General features: G+C 44.2%; 1 protein-coding gene across 1 annotated transcript in view; it reads right to left on the minus strand.

Annotated features, from left to right (window-relative positions):
• Positions 1 to 2,899: 2,899 nt before the first annotated feature.
• Positions 2,900 to 20,001, minus strand: part of LOC121162216 (MICAL C-terminal-like protein) — a 45,168-nt gene continuing 28,066 nt past the window's right edge. The window contains exons 6-8 of the mRNA XM_040989102.1: positions 12,004 to 12,103; positions 8,109 to 8,182; positions 2,900 to 5,149 (exon numbers count right to left, since the gene is read on the minus strand). Of these exons, the coding sequence (XP_040845036.1) occupies positions 4,965 to 5,149; positions 8,109 to 8,182; positions 12,004 to 12,103 (359 nt within the window). The 3' untranslated portion in view covers positions 2,900 to 4,964. The remainder of the gene's footprint in view (positions 5,150 to 8,108; positions 8,183 to 12,003; positions 12,104 to 20,001) is intronic.

Here is a 20,001-nt window from a genome sequence, read left to right on the forward strand (position 1 = left end):
AGGGAAGGAATGAGGATGAGGCATGGTGCTAGGTGGTCTGGTGGGCAGGGGCCTGGGCACCAAAAAACCTGACTCCTGGGTCTAACCACTGCTGAGGATGGGGACTGCCTTATGTCACTGCCTTAGATGGTACTTTAAGGATGGAACAGGATAATGCATCTGCAGAGCTCATTATAGCACCCAGCAGGTGAGAAGAGCTGAATTCACAGTTGCTGTTACTAAGATGAGGGATGGAGGGATTCCCCAGCGCAGCTGTGGCGCCAAGGTTTGCTTTTTTTTTTCTTCCTTAGAAATGAGCTGGGAGAGGAATCAAGTGTGGAATTACCAAGCACATCCTGAAAGTCCAAAGATGGTAAATTACAGCAAACAAGTGTGGAAAAGCTGAGAGGCCACATGTCTGTGGGCAGGTGTGCCCAGGTAAAATGCTTCAAAGGTGGCCAGCTGCTCTCGGAGCTCTTCCCCCAGCACTTAGTGCTGCAACCAGGAGCTCTGGTCTGCAGTTGTACCTGAGCACTCTGAAAAGCTAGTGGAAAATGGAACTAAAAGGTAAGCTTCTATTGGTGCAAACCATGTTGAAGTCCAGCAGCCAGCACATTGGCATGGCAAGCTAATCTTCTGCTGATGGTGTCCACATCACATATGAGCATCTGTTCTAATCCTGGCTGTTCCACTCCTGATTCAATTTCCTGCTTATGCCCTAGGAAAGCAGCGGAGAGTGACCCAAAGTCTTGAGCTCCTGCACTCATATTGGAGATCCTAAGGGCAACTCCCGACTCCCAGCTTTAAACTGGCCCACCTCTGGATGTTGTGACCATCTGGGGAATGGATCAATGGATGAAATCTGTCTGTCTCTCCCTGTAACTCTGACTTGCAAATAAAATAATCTTTAGGGAAAAAAATTGGAGTCTATGTATACAATGAGTCTTTAAAACATGCATATCATGAAAATGCATATCATTAAAAAACTGCATACATGTCAAAACTTTTTTGCATTCAAACAATCATCCTTTATTTTTTCCATGAACTTTTCGACGTTCTCTGGTTGGTATATATTTTTCACTGATACTCAATAGGAGCATGAACTGTTTCAAAGGTTTGAATAGGAAAAAATGTTGTTGGGCCCAGCAAGGTAGCCTAGCAGCTAAAGTCCTCGCTTTGAATGTGCTGAGATCCCATACAGGCACAGGTTCTAATCCTGGCAGGCTCCGCTTCCCATCCCACTCCCTGCTTGCAACCTGGGAATGCAGTGGAGGATGGCCCAAAGCCTTGGGACCCTGCACCTGTATGGGAGACCTGGAAGAAGCTCCTGACTCCTGGCTTCAGATCAGCTCAGCTCCAGCTGTTGGGGCCACTTAGGGAGTGAATCAGCAGACGGAAGCTCTTCTGTCTCTACTCTATGTATATCTGACTTTGCAATAAAAATAAATCAATCTTTAGAAAAAGAAAAAAATGCTTTCAAACAATAATGGAAACTTACATGGCTGACAGGGGGCTCAGGGCCTGACTTCTTGGTGAACCTCATGCAGCAGTTCTGGGGCATGACCTGCTGAGATATGCTACCTTCCATGTACTGGTGTAAGGAAAAGAAGGCAAACAAACCTGATTTGGCACACATGTGCGTTGAAGGACAGGGCCAGCTCTGTGCTGAAGGGAGAGCTCCTAGTGGGCAACAGAAATCCAAAACCAGCCCACCCCAGGTAAGGAGGTGAACAAAACTGAGGCAGGACTGGCCCAAGCCTGCCTGCTCCCACTCCCCACTCCTCCCTGCTCCTCTCCAGCCATAACAACTTTCTTTGTTGAGATAAAACACCTGATGTGAGTTCTGCTCCTTCTCCTCCAGCTCAAATTTATTTTGTTAGGCAGGTAAGTCCTACCAGGTACCCCTGGGGGAATCTAGCATCCCACAGCTTCCCACATTGAATCAAAGCTTGATCCAGGTCCTTTCATGGAAAAAAGAGTCAGGCCGGGCCCACATGAAAATATTTTGATTCTTGAAACACACACAAAGCCATTTATTTTGGGTTTGTTTCAGTATGCAGAGCGGTGCATACAGCCCACATTTCGCCTGCACAATTGGCTGCCGGGGCCTGGTGCACATTCATCTTTCACAAGCGAGTCTGCAGTGAGGTTCAAAGATAAACAGTAGGTGGACTAGTTCTCTGCCCCCGTTCGTGAACCTTCTTCTCCTGACAATAACCCCCTAGGCCTACGCCACCCCTCCACATCCAATGACTGCTTCTCTCCCCACTCCCGTGGCAGCTCCGGCTGCTCCCTGCCACCTCTGCCCTGCTGAGGTGGTTCTCTGATAACCACTTGGTTGGGGCATGCTGCCACTTTCAGTCTGGAAGAAAAAGCCTGTAAATCTGCTTCCTGGGAAGAGGGACGTTGCTGAATTGTCATTTGCCTCCAGTATGCAGCAAACATCAATTTCATTGCAGCTCATCAGCGTTGGAAACACCTGCCACTTCCTTTCTCAGTCACAATTAACATGCTGCATCTCGGCATTGATTGATGTCAAACAGCCTCACACTGCCGAAGTCAAGGTTGAAATGAAACAATACAACTTGATATTATTTTTTTCACAGTTTTAGAAACACAAACTTCTTTTTATTGCCAAAGGAACTCTAGGATGGTATGGGAGCAAAGGCTTCATGCTTGACATGAACATGAGGGAAATAGGCTGATGCTGATAAAGAAAAAAAAATAAACTTATCTCTGTGTGGGGAGGTTCTTATTTCTTGATTTTTGTATTTACTTGGAGGTAGAGCAGTGGTTAAGAATTCTTTATGTGTGCCAGTCTTTATCACAGAACTGTAGAACCCAATGGGCATTCTAAATAAATAGATCTGCAAATGGAAGATTCGGAAGAGGAAGCTTAAAAACTGTCCTTTCAGTCCTATGTCAGTAAAATCCTGACCTTTTTATTGCCTTAAGCCCTTTTGGCTAATATAGGCATTGCATGAGTTGAGCGAAAATACAATCCAAGCTTGGGCCTTTCTGTTCCTTTCAGAACCATCAGGTTTTTTTAACCCTGATCACAGTCACCGGTGTTCTTTAGTGGGACAGTGAAGTGCTGTCCAGTTCTCAACATCATCGGTCTTCAGAATGTACTAGAGCTTATTTCTAAATGTCTGTTGGCTAAGCATATTATTTTGTCTCTCTCCCTCAATCTTGAATACTATACAACTGCTCCTAAACACCTGAGTTTTTTGTATATCAAATAGCTTATACATCAATCTTAGTGACAATAGGTCATGTCCAAATTATAACACAGAAAAGGCAGAATTAGGAGAAAATCATATTATCAATTCACACAAAATATACAAATAAATAAAAGATAAATAGAAAAGTGGCAGTTTTTCTAAATCAGTAGGTAAGGAAATTGGCATGTAGGTAAGTGCATAGAGGATGGAAGGAAGAGATGAAGGAAGGGAGGGATGAAAGAAAAAAAACAAAGAACTCCAATCTTTGGAACATGGTATACTAACCCCAAGCTTGGGTTTACATCCAAAATTGGCAGATTCAGGGGGAAGACCATCCACATTTAAATCCTGGCTGCCAGCTGGCCAAATCAGTGTCATGGACACCATGTCAGGAAGAAGGTCATTGAGAAAAATGTGGCCTTGAAGTCAGAGCTGAGAGTCTCAAGGTACCTTCTGTATGATGACAAACTCAAACACAGAAATAAGACCAGCTGCCTCTATCTTGTCAGTAACAGACTAGCTTTTCAAAGAATCCCATGGAGGGCCAACAAACCCCGTGCTTAGGACAACATATCACCATTTGCAATCTTCTCTTCTTTGGTCTCAAAGTGCCTCCCCCAAATCCCAGAATCGCCAATGTGGTGGTGCACAATCTCCAGCTCCCAGCTTTCTTTTCAGATCAGAAATATTATTTTTTAAAATTCCACGACCTATTTGGGAGCTTTGTAGCTGGAGTCCCTGTATTCCGCTCTTCCAGGAAGTCAGAGGCAGGTTTGCCCTTGTCCTGTGCAGTTCCTGGCAATCCCTGGAGTTGGAAACCTGTCCCTGCCAGGTGCTCAGAAGACCATCACCGAGCAGCATTCTTCATCTGGCACTGCTCTTCATTCCTCTGGAGTAACAGAACCCACCCACCCCCACCCGTGTTTAACCAACAAATGAAAGTTTCCCTTTTGGCCATCAGCAGCTCTTACCAAAAAAGCCCTTCAAAATCATTCAGTTTCTCAAAACACTTATTATGTTGCAGGGGCTACAAGGAGGGCAGTGTGTGAACAAAGGCTCCTTTAAGCTACAGTATTTGGTGAAAACTAACAATCCTGCTGGCATGAAGTTCAAGTTAGATTTCCTTTTCCCTCTTTAATAAAATTAAGGCTCAAATGTTCTATTAAACTCTTATTGCTGATGTATATTCTATTAAGGCTTATAAATACACCTGGTAAATTAAATTTGTCCTGGATTGAATTAGCACCTGCTATACTAGTTATTTGCTTTGTGTAATCAGTAATCTCAAAGTTTCTCTTCTTTCTCTGGAAACACAATTTAAATATTAACCTAATCTTTAAATGGTTTCTGCTGTTTTGACATTTGGAAACCAGTCATCCACGAGAAAAAAAAAAAGGCAAATAGGGATATAGTCATGAACAGGCAGCTTCTTAAAATGTTCTGAGTATGTAACTCAATGAATTGGGAAGGAAGATGACAAAAGTCATAGGAAAGCCACTTCTCTGTGTCACTTGATGGGAACAATGTTGGTCATTTGCCAGGGACGCCTCCACTGACAGCTTAGCCTACGTTGGCAGCCGCATCAAGGGTCTTTGTGTTTTCGTCTTCCTCGTCTCTCTGGAATGATCCTGGAGAGCTGTTGTGTGCATGAGAGAATTCTGGTTTACAAGCATAATGTAGTAGGGTGCAACTCAAATTCCAGGCATGATAGGTCCCTCCAAAGGGTGCAGTGTACAGCTTGCTTCCAGGGATGGGACCTCCTCATGTCCTGCTCAGCTGACAGCCCCGGGGGAACACAAAGTTCTCAAAATGCTGGTCCTCGGCCTTCTCTTTGAGACGCTGTTCCTCCAAGGAGTCCACCAGCCTGTCCCTTTGCTCGATCACTTGCATCATCTCAGTGAATATTTCTTGCTCCTCAATTAGATCATTCTCGTCCTTCTGGTTCTCTAAAGAAAAAAAGAGATGCAGTGGGCCTTGGGTAAGACTGGGCCCCAGGAAAGCTCTTGGCAAGGACATGTGGATTGTTCTGAGCTTTCATTTCAATGCAGAGAACAAGGACAAGGAATTAAGCACCAAGGAGCTGCCCTTCAAGCCACAGATTAGAAAGGTGCGTGTTTTGTGAGGGGCTTGGCTCAGATTTCATCATGAAGAGTCAGATGCAGCAACAGGAGAGGATGCCTTGGCGACAGAAAGCAGTGAATGTCAGCCGAGCCTATCAAGTGCTCCAACCTTGCCTCCCGCTCAAAAAAGAAATTAACAAAACACTGCAAAGGCTGATTTCCACCATCTGCATCAGTGCTGTTATTTCAACAACAAGAATCCCTTTTTTCATTTATAGCCTTGTTGGTAGAAGCCACAGCTAATCACAGAAAAGCACAGTGAGGCCACAGCTGCCCAACAGGATGGAGCTTCCCAGACCCACTCGGCTCATCCCTTGAACTTTTCTCAGGGCCTGCCCTTCTTCATGGTTGACCCAGGGTATCTCACTACCTGGGGAAAGCAGCTTTGTTATAAAAGGAAGGGAAAGGGTAAAAAGACACAAACAGGAAGTGAGGGTGTTCTGACCCTCAAAACAGGATTTCACAGTTAGATTTCAGTCTTGTTGAACAGATATGGCCTTGGGTCCAGCCTTCCTGAATTCCTTTGCTTTCTCCAATCCAACACACTGGGAACTGGGCTTCTCCCTCCTAGCACTCCGAAAGTGGGCGCTGAGAAGGCACACTCTTTCTCAGCAAGCTGAGTTCTGAGGTCCGGGTTAGAAAGAATGTGGATGGGAGGAATGGGGAATGGTGAAGCACAGTCCTGTTGCACCTCAGGCTTTATGGGAGTGGGAAGAGAGAGGCAGGAGAGGCCAACAGGGGGAGCTCTGTATTCCTGTTCTCCCCATTCTGGACCCTGGAAGTCCCTAAGGGGGCAGGCGATGTGTATAACACCAGGAGAACCCCGAGACCCCATGCCACCCTTTGGCTCTGTGGGAAGAAGCCAGTTGAAAGGGCTGCACATGTGTAGGCGTAGGGAAGTGGCTTGGCCAAGAAGGGTCTCCGCCTGCTGGGCATAGCATGGCTGGAGCCTGGATATGCCCACATGTCCCAAAGTTGTCCAAAGTCCACGCTGAATGGAGACAAGGCTGAGTGAACTAGGGAAGGTCACTAGACTCCAACCGTACCAAGAGATTGGTAGGAGATAGGTTACACCAGCCACACTCCTTAGCTACAGGGGCTAGCAGAAAGTGGCAGCTGGGTGATGGGAGACAGGATATGGGTTGGGAAACTCCGGAAGTTAGAGCACCTTGTACAGCTTCCTAATTTTAAGCAGCCACACATGCCTGCCTCTCCTCATTGCCTGGCAGTGCCCCTGGGGAGAACTGCAGGAGGAAACGGTGGCAAACCTCAAGATTGAAGTTTTATCCCAAAGAGACCAAGCATTTCCTATTGGTGGCTTTAAATGATTGCATCAGACTAAGTTTATTTGAGAAGGATACAGGGCTTTTTTTTTTTCTTCTTCTTCTTCCTTGCTCACTAGTGGGGAAAAACAGGTATGCAAGAGGAGCTAAGGGACTCAATGATGCAGCTACACTTTTATTTGATACTTGGAGAGGAATAAACAAATAAATAAATAAATAAATGTATGTATGATACTCCTTGGTAAGAGTTAAAACACAGCGAAATATGGCTTAGAAAGTTCTTCGTGGTATTTATTGTACTATCCTGAAACAAAGTCAATTACATTTTCTATTGGATAAATGAGATCTGAGTTGCACACTACGTTTTGCTACCTTGAGCATATCCCACTATTGGTTCTCCTTATTTAATAAGCAAGAAGAGTAAGCATTTCTCTCAGTGGAGTCTCCTTACAAGTGGACCTGAGTTCCTTTTAACAAGAAGATGGTATATTTTACTTTTATCTGTCCTATATACATGAGTCTATACGGATTTTGGACAAGAATGCTGTTGCTGTAGAGAAGCAATATTTGGCAAATCACTACCATAGAGAAAGAATAAGAAAGCCAAAATCTTCTCTGTTTGTAAGTCAGCTTTATCACTTACCTTGGGCATATTATTTAAGTTCTTAGAGAATCAATGTTTTAATCTGTAAAAATGGGGATAAGAATACCTAAATAAAAATGATGACAACTTCTAATAGTTACTCAGTGCTCGCCCAGGCAACCCCATACAGTGGTCACACAGCTAGCTCTGTAAGGTAAAAATGACATTGGTAACCTATCCTTTGGGACATCATTTAAATATGGGATCCCATATGGGATCTGGCCCTATGAAGAGAGGCAGAAGTGAACACGTGCATTGGCTGGAGCCAGTAAGAGCATTCAACAGTACGCTGACCATTGAGCTCATTGCCATTCTCCCTCCTTAGCGATAGGATAGTTTTTTCCCTGGTGATGCCCTGGTCCAATGCATCATGAGATGGTGTCTATCACCATCCCTTCAGTCTGGTAGAACCAGATCTTCCTTCCTCTACACTCCCAAAACACCTGTGCTATGGTCTGTAGCTCCCTGTACAATTATTATACTCCAGTCACTGGTCTTCCCAGTAAGACCACAAACTCCTAGAAGACTGGGCTTACTCTTCACCATATGCCAGTCCACACTAGGGTCTCAATAGATGTTTGATAAATGAATGGAAGGATTGGTGAATATCCCAGTGAAAATATGACTTTACTCCCACTGACACATGAGATGGTGGGCAACACTGCCCTTGCTACCCCAGTGAATGAAGCTAAGTAGAGGCTTGCCGTGTTTGTGGTGAGCAAAGGGAACTATCCCCTGCCTGCCTGGTGGGTCCTGCAAGGCAGGAAGGCTCCAGACTTTACCACAGGTTCTGCTCAGGTGCCTTTTTAGGGCAACAAAAAGTCTTCAAGAAGGATCCAAAATACATCCCCAAACTCACCATCCTTGAACATCTTCTCTCGGAATTTCTGCAGCAGTCTGCTGTGATGATCTTCTAATTCTAGTTCTCGGGCCCTGGAAGGAGAAGGCATTCACATTTTGTAAGTCCTGGGGATTTGTGCAGCATCATGGATAAATTACCCCATTGACAGGAGTGACTGCATTCTTTCTTTCCTTATTACGAGCAGGGTCTTTGGATCTCCTTAAACTGAAAGTTCTGCCACTGCTGGGATCCCTGCAGGGACCTAGGGAGCACTGAGCTATGCTGAGCCTCAGAGACAGCAGCAGGCAGTGGCCGGTGGTGCCACGACGTCGGTAGGCAGCCTAGGGAAGGTCCTCCAGGCCACCCTTTAGGAAAGGGCTGGAGGTGGGAAGAATGCTGAAGAAATATCTAGAATAATCCTGGGGGAGAAGGGACACACATTTCCAACTCCTCTTTCTTGTACCAACAACAGGACCCTAAGCATCACCTCTTAGAAGCTCCCAAATCTCTCCTTGTGATAAAGAAGAAAACAAAAAGGACATGAACATGACAAGTTCTGTGCAGATACAGACAGCCAAATGCAGACAGCCTCCCTCTGGATATAAGAGATGTGGAAGGAACCGTCAGTCAGACTGCAGAGGTCAAGTTCAAGTGCTGAAGACTCCATGTTTTCACTATGAGGAAAAGCCAGGTCAAGAGGTGATGTTGGCTCTTGGCCTAGGTTGTTGGGAACTAAAATGCTTGATGCTTGGAACTGTCTCATCTGTATCAGAGAGAGAGAGAGAGAAAGCTCCCTAGGTGCTAGCACACACCAGGATGGGGAGGCTCCAAAATGCCACTCTAGAGTTGCCAGGGAAATGAGGACCACACACAGCTGTGACCATGATCAGAGATGACAGCTGAGTTTATATACTCTCTAAAGAGAGGCAAAAAGACAACGAAGAGGGTTGAAAATAACTATACTTAGAAGTTAAATAAGAGAGATGGCTCTAGAAATAATAGGAAGAAATAACCCAGTGGTTAAAAGGATGAAAGCAAGAAATGCAGCAACACAGAAACTAAGAGAAAAGAAGGAGGTCCCTGATATTCACTGCAACTGAGACATCAAAGAGGGTGAGAGCTGAGAACAGAGTCTCTTTACAAAGTTTACAGAAGATGCAAATTATAAAAAAAACTACACATAGCTTTCAATTTTGGGGTACTGAAATAAACTTTAAAAAAAACCATTGTAGGAAGGACACACAATTGCTTATCTCCATGGAGTATGGTGTATTTTGTTGCACATATATAGTGTGTCATGACCACGTCGGGGCAATTCGCATGTCATCGCTTCAAACACTGATCATTTCTTTGTGCTGGAAGCATTAGGAATTCCCTCTTCTAGTTCTCTGTAAATATACACTAAATTATTGTTAACCATAGCTAGCCCATATTATACTATATACCACTTGAAATTAATCCTCCTATCAAACCACATCTTTGCACTGATTAACCAAACCTTCCCTATCCCCTCTAATCCTTCCAAGTGAAGCAGTGAAATCCTTTAGTGAAATAGCTGTTATTTCACCCTTCACCTCTGCGAGATCATCTGTTTGGGTTTCTGGGTTTGACCTGGTACGGCTTTCCCTTCCACTCTGCCTGAAGTGTGTATGTGAATCTGCAATGAATGTTGAGGCCACCCTGTTGGCATACCCTGTTACTGCCATTATTTTTATTATTTGGTCAAGGACACTGCCCTGTTCAATATTCTGCCTTTTGGTGTTGGCATGAACTTCTCTTGGCTCCTCCATGGTAGCCATGAGAAGTACAATGCTCAGGTATTCCCCAAGACAGAACTTCCTGGGAGGAGTGGTGTCAGTTGACTGCTGTTACAGATCCATTCCAATGTCAGACAAAGGCCACACTCTCTCCAGGAGACACAGACAGTGACTGAGCAGAGCGCAGGTACAAGAGCTGGGCCTTCCTGCCTTCTACAGGTGAGCTTTGCTCTCATGCTCCCCTTGGCCTGGCCCGCACTGTCTCAGAGAGACACAGCCTCTGCTCCATTCTCTTTCCTTCCTCTCCTCTGTTCCAGCATCCCTACTCCAAAAACCTCAACTTTAAAGTCCCCCAAACTCTAAGATTTTTTTGGAGTGCTAACATAATGCTCAAAAGTTGTGAGTAGGACCCAGCTCGATGGCTCAATTGGTTATCCTGCCCTTGCAAGCACTGGGATCCCATTTGGGTGCCAGTTCATGTCCTGAATGCTCCACTTCCCTTCCCAGCTTATGGCCCAGGAAAGCAATGGAGAATGGGTTCAAGTCCTTGCAACCCTGCACCCACATGGGAGACCTGGAAGTAGCTCCTGGCTCTTGGTTTCGGATTGGCTCAGTTCCAGTCATTGTGGCTACTTGGGGAGTAAACTAACAGATTGAAGATCTTTCTGGATCTCCTCTCTATAAGTTGGCCTTTCCAACAAAAATTAGTAATTTTTTTTAAGTGAGAGGCAGAACATTTCAGATTTTCGATTTTTGGATTTAGCCTATTCTGTTGATAAAGTCTATGTGCATCTTCCCAAACTCAAAAATCACTCTGAAATCTGAAACCCAGCTTGTCCCAAGCATTTCAGAAAAGAGAAACACAATGTATATCAAAACTACAGTGGAGTCTGAAGACTTCCCTTGCATATCTGCTTCCTTTTCCTTTTCTCCCTAACGGGTACCACCCCCAGTAAATCTATTGTACTTCTAATTCTGTCTTGGCATAGCTGCTTCCCCAAAGATGTGGGTAGACATACCAGTCCAAGACATTTCTCTTTGTCCTTTTTGGCCCTTTTCCACACTAAAATCTATCCTTCCACCCGGTTCCAACATGCCTGTGTGCGGTTCACTCGCCTGAGTTCTCCCACATGACCTCTTCTGGCAGATAAATCCTGGCACAGTTCCTGGGCTAGCTGCACTCACTACACAACGGCAGTGGCAGCCACCACCTGGCTGGCTCTCCCACGTAGACTGATCCAGCTCCTCCTACACACCTCTGAGGAGTCTTGCCATGTTCTCTTTTGACTATTGCACTGTGTTTGCCTGTAAGTCTCCTGAAATTACAAGACCCCAGAAGACATGGGCCACGGCCCTAATCATCTCTATTTCCACAGACCCAAGGATAGTTCCTTGTATCCTAGATGTGCTTATTTGTTGATGAGCTATCCAGACCTGGCCCTAATGCACACAACATGGTTGTCTGAAGAACTGATGTAAAAAAAACCCACTTCACTGAACTTGGTCAACTCAAAACTAGTACTGGAACAAATAATTCCCAAAGAGGACCCCTTCTGTCTGTTGCTAGCATGCTCTTTCTTCAACCCTGGTCAGAGATGTGGACTCTGGGCTGTCCCAGGGAGTGGGAGGACTCCTTCTCTACTTTCTGATCTCCCAGCCAGATCTAAGATCTGCAATCCTCATCCAAGAGGAGAGGGCCACAGACCTCAGGCCTTCATTCCTTGAAAGCCAGAGGATGCAGCCAGGTACACCTCATGCAACACTTCCAACAACTCCCCTCAGAGGGCCAGACACAGCCCTCCCTGCTGCTGGTCGGCTACCGATATTTTAACAAGGGCCAGGACAGGGTGGGGGGGGAGGTGAGGGTGGGGAACAGGGATAGACTGGAAATGCTTTATCCAAAGGCCTTCCAGCTGCAGATTCATTTCCTGAAATCTGCATTAGACACTGGACTCCACAGAGAAAACAAACGGAAGACTCTGTACTAATGCCAGCATGATATGCAAGTCATAAAATAGCAATTTGCTTCAATCACTACTCTGTATGCACAAGGACAAAAAATCGTGGGACTTCAACCCAGGAGGGTGAGCCATCCCCCACTCTGCCCTCCCCGTTCTGCCTCTAGGACGTATGGTTACCTGTGTTGCCTGACTTACATGATCAGTAGTTCTTTCTCGTATCGCATTAATGTATTCTTCTCCAGGGCCAGCTGTAACCATTCCTGCAAAAGCTGTGTTTCATCCTGTGTGCCTGAATCTGCTTAAGAAATCAAAGGCAAATGGGTTAGATTGGCATTTCTCTCCCCATAATCAAACTGCTTTGGAGCCACTTTGGCAGCCCATGTTTGTAGCGAGAAGGGCCCAGCAGGCAGCCATTCCCTGACACCCTGTTGATGCTTTGAGGTCATGGGCATGATAAATCAAATCCACCTGTGCATGCTGGGGAGGGGCGAGGGGCAGTGATCTCAATGGGCATTTAGGGCATGACTACTTCAGCTCTAAGGGTTATGTGTCCTTCATGATGCTCTGCCACAGTGGATCCAAGTCTGCCTGCTTGTTCAGTCTTTCTAAGATTCTTAGGTATCTATACATTGTAATGTCCACCCAAGGCAATGCTGGCTGCTGGCTATCATTTCCTCCTATCACCACCAACCCAGATACTTAGGGAGAACTCATATTGCCAGTGACTCTCTTTATGGGGCAGGGGAAACCAAGTCAGAGTTGATCAAACAAGAATGTGGCAGTCTTCATTTTCGCAGCAAATAATGTTATTCGTTTTTTGAGTTTTATGTGGAGAAAGCTAGACCCATATATTCTTACAACTTTGATTATGACCTTTCCTAAACAGAACAATCATGAGCAAACTGGCAGGGCTTCTTAGACACTCAATATTAGATACTAAATGTTTGGATACAAAAACATTTAAAATCTGGGCATATTTGAGAAGTAGTAACAGAGAGGTAATTTGGACTTTCTGACCCTGAAGTGATAACATGGGTGGCAGGGGCATTCTAGCTCAATTTGTACTAGAAGGTCCCATAGGCAGAGGGCAAAACAAACAAGGTAGGCAGGGTTGTCTGACCCTGTGCATGCTGCTTCATATCTCAGAGACCAGGCTTCAAACCCTGGTTAAACTGGAATGATACTACATCCACATAACACAATAATGAGCTACGCTGATCATGCATCAGACCACGAGCCTCAGGCCTTAGACACAGCTTCTCACTTTATCCTCACCAAAAACTCACTCACAGATTCTCTTATCATCACCACTCAATGGTTGAAGCAGAGGTTTAAAAAAGCAAAGCTTCAAAGAGCCCAAATTACCAATTGGTGAGCATCAGAGGTAGGACTTGAACTCAAGTGTATTAGCCCAAACCCATGCTCTCGGCTGCTCTACGAATCTTTCCCTCCCTCCCTCTACTCATTGTGTAAGGTAAATAATGCATCTGGCATATTACTTACAAGAAATACATAACAATTACCTTCCCTTTCTTCCTGGCTCCTTGATCACCTTGTCATTTGCGAGAAAACTGGGACTCCAAGTGATTTTTATGTGATGTCCAGATTGTATAATTTTATGGTCCAGGTGAGAGACAATGCAGATGTTCCCTCCACTTCTTTCTGTCTCGGTTACAATTCTCTGCTGTGTGGGGAACCCCTCTGCTTGGCTATGTACTTCTTGTATTGAAAATTTTTCTATTAACCTTCAGTGAATTGGGTCACCAATCACTGATTCCAATTTTTCCCTCCTCAGGAAAATACAGAACACATAACCACCTATTTTAGACAAAAGATCTTCAGATACTGGAAGGTAGTTCTCACAATTCATGAAGCGTGGCTTTTTTTCATTGTCAGCCCCTCTAGATGGTCTGCCATACGAAGGCTGCCCACCTTTGCTTGCTATCTAATTTTCCAAGCTTGATCTGAAAGTACAGAATTAGACACGTTGCACAGCCCTGAGGCAGAGATCCTCACACATGTTCATTCCACGCACAGGAAGTGCAGACATTTTTTTTTTAAGCAGCTCTTCTTCACTGTAGCTCCTATTAACTTGTACATAAGCTCTGGTCCTTCCACAAGGGCGATGGTTCAGTCTGATGCCTTCATATTCTATTTGTGAACTGATTTATGCTACAGGGCAGGCATTGTAGTGCAGCAGAGTAAGCCACCACTGGAGACACCTGAATCCCATTTCAGAGTGCCAGCTTGACTCTAACACTTCCGATCCAACTTCCTGCTAACACTTCCTTGACAAATCTGTGGATGAGCTCCCAAGCACTTGGTACCCTGTCATCCATGTAGAAGACCTGGGTGGAGTTACAGGTTCTAGGCTATGGTGGCCTAGTTAATTTGGGGAGCAAACCAGAAAACAGAGGATCCTCTCTTTCTTTCTCTTCCTCTCTTCCTCTGTCAATCTGCCTTTTAAGTGGATGGAAATAAACATTTAAAAATTTTTCATATGAATCTTTTAAAAAAGATTTAATGAAAAAACATGTTAAAGGCAGAATTACAGAGAGGAGAGAAACAGAATGAAATAATTCTTCCATCTGCTATTTCCCTCCCAAATGGCCATAACAGTTGCAGCTGAGCTGATCTGAAGCCAGGAACCAGAGCTTCTTTTGGTCTCCCACATGGATGCAGAGGTCCAGGTCCGTGGACCATTGTCCACTGCTTTCCCAGGACACAAGCAGGGAGCTGGATCATAAGTGGAGTAGCCAGGACTTGAACTGTTGCCCATACTAGATGCGAGTGCCCCAGGCAGAGGCTTAGCTTACAACACCACAGAGCCAGCCTCTTTATAAGCATTTTTAAAGTGTCATCTTATTTCCTTTGGCCATGGAGGAATTTCCTGAATATTTTCTTTTTTTTTTTTTCCTGAATATTTTCTCTAGCTGATGTATGTCTCCTAGTTCTATGGTTTCTGCAGATAACACATAGGCATCCTATGCCCTTTGATGTGCGCCTGAACAATGAAATGTCCCAGCTGGGACTGGATCAGGAACAGAACCAACTGGCCCATCATTGGGAATCTTCCTCAGCCCTGGGTGAAGCTGGCTCTAGATACACCAAACTGGTATCAGCAGCCCACATTGCTAAATCTTGTCTACTTATCAATGCTAAGAGGCTTTTATAAGAGATTACTTTTCTGAAATCAAGCTCCACAACATGCACCACATTCATGAGCCCTGCAAGCCTTGCAACTCCGGAAAGGAGGTAACAGTTTTCCACAGCACCTCTCCAGATTCAATTCCTTCTTCTAGATACGTGTTTAAAGTTTCTAGATCGAGCACCGTTTTCCTTGACAGAGAAAACAGAAAAGCTGAGAGTTGAAAATTCGCCTTTGCTCATCATCTGACATTACACCATCTGCCACAAGCCCTTGGACCAGGCCTTCCTGTTCTCAATCCAAAAGCAACAGCTTCCAAAGCACTCTCTAGCTGTCTTCCGAGCATTTTATTGTTATTTTTCAGATTCAGCCTCTTTGTTGCATTACACCCACAGGTTCCGCCTGGAGCTGAAACCCGACTGCATGCTCCCTTTTCAATCTGCTGTGTCCTTCTAAGATAACTCAATGAGAGCTACCTCGGTGCCCATGACGGTGTCCAGGGGTGCCATACTCAATACACGCAGTTCCACGGGGTTACTCAGTTAATGGAAATTTCCTGTGAGTGGAATGATTTGTAACGTTATTGGCTACAGTTCATGTCATTTTTTCAGCAATCACATCACCTTGGGGATCTTGGGTGTGGAATCATGCAGGTGACTTCATAAAATGATGGGTTTGGGTGGACTCAGCTCTCCACTCCAACAATGCCATGAGAGGCTCCTCTACTATGTCCACACACTGGTACCCAGCAGATTCCAAAGTCCAGATCATCACCAGCCCTCACAGTGGATGGGAAGTGTGAGAGGGCATGTGCTTTGAGATCAGTCAGGCCTGGCTCTTCCTTTTCACACGTGTGGCACTGGGCACATGACCTCATCCCTCTCTGCCTTGTTCTCCCCCTATGAAAAAAGGGGCTACCTTCCTCATACATTGGTTTTGAGGATTAAATGAGACGAAGCATGTAAAAGTGCTTAGCACATAGTAACCACTCAGTGAATTGCACTTGCTCATGCTTGTCATTCCTGGCAGTATTTAGCTCTTATAGTTTCAGATAGATTGTCTACTGTTCACCTTTAACACTCAGCTAGACAAGAAACCTCAACTTTAAGATACATGCATGAATTTGAACTTATAACTTAAATTCAGGGTCACAAAAACTCTCTAATAATAATAATTTATTGTTTGCCTCATTTAAATATAAAGGTCCCTGGGTTTGGGAAGTTAAGAAGGATCACCTGGGCCAGGCTTGATAGCTTAGTGGCTAAAGTCCTTGCCTTGAACGCACCGGGATCCTAAATGAGTGCTGGTTTGTATCCCTGTGGACCTGCATCCCATCCAGCTCCCTGCTTGTGGCCTGGGAAAGCAGTCGAGGACGGCCCAAGGCCTTGGGACCCTGCAGCCACATGGGAGACCTGGAGAAAGTGCCTAGCTCCTGGCTTCAGACTGGCTCAGCTCCAGCTGTTGGGGCCACTTGGGGAGTGAATCATCAGACAGAAGATTTTCCTCTCTCTCATCCTCTCTGTATATCTGCCTTTCCAATAAAAATTGATAAATCTTAAAAAAAAAAAAAAAAAGAGGGATCACTTCGTTTTGCGAAGACTAATCGGGTTCCTACACACATAATTTGTTTCACTATGTCTCGCTCTGGTCCTGAGCAGTGGTTGTGTTAAAAGCCCTTTCAGGCCAGGGGTGTGACTGCTCTGTCTCCGAATCCGGCTGCAGCTAGAACAGGGTAGTGAGGAGACGAGCAGGCTCTGACTGTCTCACCCTCTGCGTGGGTTCACGGTCAACTGGGTTTTCAATTGGTTCCCCTCCCCTCCTGCCACACCTTTTCCTGAACAAAATGTAAGGATTCCATTTGCTGTGGTGAAATAATCAAAAGCAACACAAAACAACTTCTTACTAATAGAGTCATTTATATTGACCTACTTTTGCCCAAGAGTGCTCTCACACATGCAAAGCAAATTGTCACTCCCTACCGAACTTCTTCAATAACTCTCCACAGTTAAGCTGAAGTCACCAGGCCTGGTAAATCTTTGATCTTGCTAACCTTGGAGTCACTGGTATGTATGGTCAATAGTTTTTTTTTTTTTTTTCTGGGTGAATAATAGCAACTCAAATGTACAATCTATTCTTTCATGTCACTTAAAAAAAGCCATTTCCTTTGTAGGTAAGGCTGAGTACTTCTCGGGTTATGTACTGATGTGTGGCTTTTCCAAGTTGAACCTTGCTTTGTTATCTGATTTGTAACTCCTTTTTGGATGTGAATTTTCATCTCCTTAGGATGTGTGAGAAGTTCTAATTTGTTGTTTTTTGCAGTTCTGTTAATGCACTTGATGAACCCCTTCTCAGATGATTTGATCACTGAAGGAGCATTTGAGAAAGTCAGAGCCCCTAGCTGCACTGTGCAGGGTGTCTGCTACTCTCCCCCATGACCTGGGTGGCAGCCCCTAACTTGGGTTCCCTGGCACCTGGTCAGCTCTTGGTCAGACACTCAACCACAGTCATGGTTCATTTAAGGTTCTTGCGCCCTTTAGCACCCAGCACTCTGGGTACAACCACCTCCCACTGCTGCTCAGACATGACAATGATAATCTAGAAAGTCATGCTATGGGCCTGGGCTGAGTTAGCCTTGACAAATCAGGAAGCGAGCTGCTAGTTCGTGATTGCATTCTAAGAGACAGAGAGAGGCTGATGCAGAAAAACAGAAATTTTAATCTTGCCTTGTTAAACCATTTCTTGTCTTGTTTTTAATTATATCTCTATTCATCATAAACCAATAAGTTTTTTCCTGCTTTTGAGCTTGTCTGGAAAGGCACTGAATTGTACTGTAATCTTCTAAAACTTGCTTATTTCAAATTTAATATCTTGTTAGGAAAATGTGTCCATTTTCACTCCTAGATGCTCATATTTCAATTGCACAGATTATCCACTTTCCTGTTAACATATCTGCATCGTTCTTGGAGTTCTGTTGTTAGGAGTAACACTACTACGGACATTCTTGTGTCTTCCACACTGTAGAACGACTTCCCTGGACTCTGCATTTAGGAGTGAAATTGTTGAATCAGAGAGTATGCATATGTTCAGCTTTATAGCACAAAGTCAAACTTTTTTCCAAAATGTTACAATTTACACACCTACTAACCTTGAGTGAGAGTATCTTTTATACCTCAGCTCTGTCAAAGACTTATTATTACCAGGTTTTTAAACTTTTGATTACTTAGGAGTTTCTTATTACTGTTTGGATTTGTGCTCAATACTAATAAAAATGTGTATCCTTTCCACTTTTTAAAGTCATATTGTGCTCTTCTTCTGTGAAATACATATTAATATCACTTGCCAGGCCTAGGGCAGTAGCCTGTTGGCTAAAGTCCTTGCCTTGCATGCAACAGGATCCCATATGGGCACTGGTTCGTATCCTGGCTGCTCCACTTCCCATTCAGCTTCCCTGCTTGTGGCCTGGGAAAGCAGCAGAGGATGGCCCAAAGCCTTGGGATCCTGTACCCATGTGGGAGACCTGGAAGAAGCCCCTGGCTTTGGATCAGCTCAGTTCCAGTCATGGTGGCCACTTGGGGAGTAAATTAGGAGATGGAAGATCATCTTCTCTGTCTTTCCTCCTCTCTGTATATCTTACTTTCCAATAAAAATAAATAACTCATAAAAAAATCACTTGCCCGTTTTTATTGTGCTATTTGCCCATTATTGATTTGTGAGAGTTTGGGAATGTCCTGTGATACTCTTTTTAAAATTATATTCCTTGTAGATGTATTTTCTGAATTAGTGGTTTTTCTTTTCATTAATTTTATGGTGGCTATTGATTTGAGGTCAAAAAGGATCCTTCTTAATTTCCCAAGTTTCATTTTGTACACTCAAGTCGTTAATCCTTATGAATTGATTTATTTTTGTTGTAGAAAGTTATATCCATTTTTGGAGGGGAAAACAGTTGGGTCAGAGTAGATTATCTCCCATGATCTGCAATGCTGCTGTGGGTCATGTGGTCACCTATGATCTGTGATGCCACTGTTGGCTTCGACCACTTGTTTATATGTGTGAGAGGAGTTCCAGAGAAGTCTTACAATTGGCTTCATAAAAGTGGCAACTACTTTGTGCTACATTTTCTCCTAGATTTCTCACATTTTAATGCTAATGCAGTGATAACTTTTTGTTATTTCATTTTTTAGGTGCTTGAGGCTAAGAACTAAAAAATAGAATTGATTTTTCTAGTTCGCTCTCACATGCAATCACTAGAATATTTATTTGAAAGAATTACGGTGTGAATTACACACACAAACATCTTCTATCTGCTGGTCCACACCTCGGATGGATGCAATAGCCAGGGCAAGATGCCAGGGCAAAGCCAGGAGCCAGGAGCTTCATCAGGGTCTCTTCTCTTATATGGCTGGCCATTCTTTCACTGCTTTCCCAGGCCCGTTAACAGGGAGCTGAATCAGAAGGGGAACAGCAACGACTTGAACTGCACTCATAGCAATGCCAGCACGAGAGGCAGTGACTTAACTTGCTGTGTCACAGTGCCAGCCTCTGAGATATTGGTTCTCATTATTCTCAATGATTTATTTGTGCATTATTTTGCATCTTGTATGTGGATAATCCTATCGAAGGGAAGCAACAAAAATTGGTTTCTTTTGTTTAATCTTTATGTCCTCAGCTCCTTGAACTGGCTGGGATCTCCTGCAGTGTGGAATAGAAGATCAATGACAGAGATGACTTTGTCTTTTCACTAACTTAAACAGCGATGCTTCTGTTCAACAGTGAGGTTTGCTTCAGGGCTTTGTAAGATAGCCTTCACATTAAGAAAATCCTATCATATTTTACTGCCTTTTTAACTAAAAGTTTATGTGCCAAAGGGGTGTTGGATTTTGTGACATGGCTTCTTTCTATTAAAAAGATCATAACGTTTTCCTCTTCAGCTTTTCAATGTGGTGATTGCTAATTCACCTTTACATGACCAGATTTAGAATTTAGTGGGATTATGTGTTTACCACATCTTAAAGGTTCAATTATTTATTTGAAAACCAGAGTCATGC

The sequence above is a fragment of the Ochotona curzoniae genome, unplaced genomic scaffold (genome assembly GCF_017591425.1).
Source record: "Ochotona curzoniae isolate NIBS_2020 unplaced genomic scaffold, NIBS_Ocur_1.0 contig_517, whole genome shotgun sequence".
In the NCBI taxonomy this organism is placed as follows: domain Eukaryota; kingdom Metazoa; phylum Chordata; class Mammalia; order Lagomorpha; family Ochotonidae; genus Ochotona; species Ochotona curzoniae.